At 49.7% G+C, this 5,000-nt stretch overlaps 1 protein-coding gene across 1 annotated transcript in view; it reads right to left on the bottom strand.

Moving 5' to 3' along the window:
* cadm3 (cell adhesion molecule 3) overlaps positions 1 to 5,000 on the bottom strand; it is a 35,604-nt gene that overhangs the window by 11,072 nt on the left and 19,532 nt on the right. The window contains exons 3-5 of the mRNA XM_036519160.1: positions 2,932 to 3,081; positions 1,774 to 1,926; positions 136 to 273 (exon numbers count right to left, since the gene is read on the bottom strand). Coding sequence (XP_036375053.1) covers positions 136 to 273; positions 1,774 to 1,926; positions 2,932 to 3,081 — 441 coding nt within the window. The remainder of the gene's footprint in view (positions 1 to 135; positions 274 to 1,773; positions 1,927 to 2,931; positions 3,082 to 5,000) is intronic.

Genomic DNA, 5,000 nt, shown 5'->3' with positions numbered 1-5,000 from the left:
CCTCTCCCCCCCTCCTCTCCCCCCCTCCTCTCTCCCCCTCTCTCCCCCTCTCCCTCCCTCCTCTCCCCCCCTCCTCTCTCCCCCTCCCCCCTCTCCTCTCTCCCCCTCTCCCTCCCTCCTCTCCTCCTCTCTCACCTTGCAGCTCATCCTGCCCTTTGTACCAGCGCAGTTTGGCAGGGGGTTTGCTCCCGGAGCTGGAGCAGGTGAGAGTGACCGTTCCCCCCTCCTCCACAGCATCCTCATACCCTGATATCTGAGGCTTCGCTGGGACCCCTGCAGAACAGAGGTCAGTAAATAAACCAACAAAATCAATAACAGCCTGCATTAAAAAGACAGGCATGGGTTTCATAATTAGTAATGGAGGAATAAGTTACAGCTGTGACCACAGACAGGGGAGTCACAAATACCAAACAGCTCTGCACTCGGCCCTGAAAGATCTGGAAGCTGCACCCCACGCAGGGGACACCTCAGGCAGTCCCTTCTATCATTGCAAAACATGCTTCTCACTCACTTGATGAGCTTATATGTACATAGCAATCTGACCCAAGCCTGCCCCCTAGTGTTAGAACAAATCGTGGGCAAGTCAGGCAGAAAAACTGTAGTACAAAAAACAAGGCACACACACACACACTCACACATGCTCTCTCTCACACACACACACACACACTCACACATGCTCTCTCTCACACACACACACACACACACACACACACACTCACACATGCTCTCTCACACACACACACACACACACACACACACTCACACTCACACATGCTCTCTCTCACACACACACACACACACTCACACATGCTCTCTCTCACACACACACACACACACACACAAACACACACACACACACACTCACACATGCTCTCTCACACACACACACACACACACTCACACATGCTCTCTCTCACACACACACACACTCACACATGCTCTCTCACACACACACACACATTCACACACACACACACACACACACATGCTCTCTCTCACACACACACACACTCACACATGCTCTCACACACACACACACACACTCACACACACACTCACACATGCTCTCTCACACACACACACACACACACTCGCACATGCTCTCTCACACACACACACACACATTCACACACACACACAAACACTCACACATGCTCTCTCTCACACACACACACACACACTCACACATGCTCTCTCTCTCTCACACACACACACACACTCACACATGCTCTTTCACACACACACACACTCACACATGCTCTCTCTCTCTCACACACACACACACACGCACTCACACATGCTCTCTCACACACACACACACACACACACACACACACACACACACACTCACACATGCTCTCTCACACACACACACACACACACACACACACACACACACTCATACATGCTCTCACACACAAACATACACACACACACACACACACACTCACACATGCTCTCTCTCACACACACACTCACACATGCTCTCTCACACACACACACACTCACACACATACTCACACATGCTCTCTCACACACTCACACATGCTCTCTTACACACACACACACTCACACACACACACACACACACATGCTCTCTCTCACACACACACACACACTCACACACACACACACACACTCACACATGCTCTCTCACACACACTCTCACACATGCTCTCATACACACACACACACGCTCACACATGCTCACACTCACACACACACACTCACACACACACACACAGACACACACACTCACACACACACACAGACCCAGCACGGTGACGGTGGCGCGGGCGGTGCGGACGGGCATGGTGAAGATGGAGCAGGTGTAGTCTCCCTCATCGGAGAGCTGCACATCTGATATGGTGATGGACAGCTCTGTGGGTGTGGAGCGGTGCAGCTGGATGCGGTTATCTCTCAGAGCTGCAGACAGGGAGAGGACACAGTCAGGCCGCCGTGCATTCCCTGCATCTCATTCACATCACAGCTAAAACGCATTAGCAGCACACAAATCCTCTCTCGTACCAATGTGGCTGATTTGAACTTTTCAATAGAGAGACAGAGGAAACATTACAACATTGTGTTTTCAGTGTTGTCTCTCTTAACAATGAAGAAGTATGAACCCTGCAAGGGCAGGGACTCGCAGCACAGTCTGACAGACAGCGAGTCACAGCCAATCATTACTGACCTACTGCCAGCTTCATTGGCTCAGATTTGTAGCGTTATTTATTTGTTTGTTCCTTTGTCTCTTCTTTCCCTTTCCCGTATTACATAACATGCTTCAGCAATAGTTATACAATTCTTCCTGTCAATAAAGCAAAATTTGCATTGAATTGAGAGAGACAAAGAGATAGGGAGAAAGACAGAGACAGAGGTAGGGAGAGAGACAGAGAGAGAGAGAGAGAGAAAGAAAAGAGGGAGAGAGAGCAGATTCACTGAGCACAGGCTGGCCATAGAGAGCAGCCCACAGAAAAACATGGCTGTGCACATACTGTCACCCCCAACAAACTGAGACACAGTTGCATTGCATTTTAAAATGCGAAACATATACCAAAATCTGACAGAACTATTTCTTTACTTATACTAACTGAAATATGACCTCTTTCAGCAATCTAGCTGATAATGAGAAGCTGTCCCTCTCTCAGGACAGTGTACCACTGCCACCTGCTGAGGAACAGCCAGTGAGCAGCAACAAATCGGTCAATGAAATGTTTCCTCACTGCTTTACTCTTTTTCCCATTAATATTAGAGAGGGAGAGAGACAGACAGACAGGGAGACAGGGAGAGAGACAGACAGACAGGGAGACAGGGAGGGAGGCAGACAGAGGGACAGAGGGATAGGACAGGGAGAAAGAGTAATTAGCTAGTCTGAGGTTGAGAAGATTTCAGTGAACAGCTGTGTGTGTGTGTATGTGTGTGCATGTGTACCTCTCTTCTCTCCGAAGTACAGGGTCTGCTGGGCAGTGTTGGACCACTGCAGGGAGGAGTTATCACTCTCAGTCACTCTGCAGGTCAAAGTCACGGTTCCGCCCACAGACACCATCTCATCCGAGGTCACGGGCTGGAAGGGGTCTTCATCTGCAAACAACACAACAGGGAGCCTTTTGATGACATCATTTCATAGCGCCCAATGCTGACACCCTAATACTGGACCCCAAAAGCACTCTGATCCATCACAGGTTTCCAGCGTTAGTCTCGTAGCCTGTTAACCTGTTAGCCTGTTAGCCTATGGACAAAAGCACTTTTTGGGCCCAGATTCCATATTGCCATGGCAGCAGGTGGACAAGGGGACCCAGCCAATCACTGCCAGTATTGAGTGCATGAATGGAATCACAGCATTAAATATTAAAGAGGTAAAATAAGGAAAATATGGTCCCTCAGACTGATACAGCACAAAGGAATAAATACTCCACTGACAGAGTCAGAACCAGACTGAACACTGTCCAGGAGTCAGAACCAGACTGAACACTGTCCAGGAGTCAGAACCAGACTGAACACTGTTACAGGAGTCAGAACCAGACTGAACACTGTTCCAGGAGTCAGAACCAGACTGAACACTGTCCAGGAGTCAGAACCAGACTGAACACTGTCCAGGAGTCAGAACCAGACTGAACACTGTTCCAGGAGTCAGAACCAGACTGAACACTGTCCAGGAGTCAGAACCAGACTGAACACTGTTACAGGAGTCAGAACCAGACTGAACACTGTCCAGGAGTCAGAACCAGACTGAACACTGTTCCAGGAGTCAGAACCAGACTGAACACTGTTCCAGGAGTCAGAACCAGACTGAACACTGTTCCAGGAGTCAGAACCAGACTGAACACTGTCCAGGAGTCAGAACCAGACTGAACACTGTTCCAGGAGTCAGAACCAGACTGAACACTGTTCCAGGAGTCAGAACCAGACTGAACACTGTTCCAGGAGTCAGAACCAGACTGAACACTGTTCCAAGAGTCAGAATAAGACTGAAGCAGTGAACATGTGACTGTAGGAAATATATTAAGGTTTACATTAATTACACTTCCCCTCCCTCCATCTGACAGCTGTGAGACTGAGGACCTCAGAGGTATTTAAAGCAACGCAATTTTCACCTTCTGCAGAGGAGCAGGAAGTGAGAAAACCAGAGACAGGAAGCGAGAGGATTTAGAGAGGAGAGAAGTGAAGGGCAGCGTTTCTCCTTTGCTTCAGCAGTCTCATATAGCCTCTCTCTTTTCCCATTTTTGACTGTCCCCCATCTGTCTGTCAGTCTCCACCTCCTCACTGAGGGTGTGACTCACCTCTCTCCTCTCCTCTCTCTGCCCCCCCCCCATCTCCCAGTTTCTCAATGGTGTCCAGGCAACAGAGTTTGATGTGGTTGTAAGGCATTACTCAGCTACAGTTATAAGCATAAGTGCAGCGGTGTTCCTGCTGCGAAACGGGCTCAGGTCAGTCATATTTGTAGTGTTTCTGTGTAACGGGTCACACACCTGCTGTTCAGGTAATTAGGGCATTGCAATGTTATCACCTTTTCCCATGTTAACTGTAAGGTACCACTACCATAATAATAATGACGGCTAGAAAACTATGAATAATCAACATACACACACACTCACACACACACTCTCTTTCTCTCTCACACCCACACACGTACCATCCCCCTCTCTCTGTCCAGCTGTCCACCCCACGGGGGTGTCTCCCCTCTCTGTCCAGCTGTCACCGGTCTGCACACCCCTCCCCCACTCTCTCCCTCCCCCTACATCTCTGTCACACTCACTCCACCTGCATGCATTTCATCACAGCTCTGATATTTTGCAGTTTGGAAATGCTAGCTTTGATTGAATCAGGATAACAGCCGCACACAGCCACACACAGCCGCACACAGCCTCACACAGCCCCACACAGCCAACACACAGCCGCACACAGCTGCACACAGCCGCACACAGCCCCACACAGCCCCACACAGCCAACACACAGCCGCACACAGCCGCACACAGCCGCACACAGCCCCACACAGCCAA

The sequence above is a fragment of the Megalops cyprinoides genome, chromosome 24 (assembly GCF_013368585.1).
Source record: "Megalops cyprinoides isolate fMegCyp1 chromosome 24, fMegCyp1.pri, whole genome shotgun sequence".
Taxonomy (NCBI): domain Eukaryota; kingdom Metazoa; phylum Chordata; class Actinopteri; order Elopiformes; family Megalopidae; genus Megalops; species Megalops cyprinoides.
The sequence above is the reverse complement of the archived record's forward strand: the minus strand, read 5'-3'. Positions and strand labels throughout refer to the sequence as shown.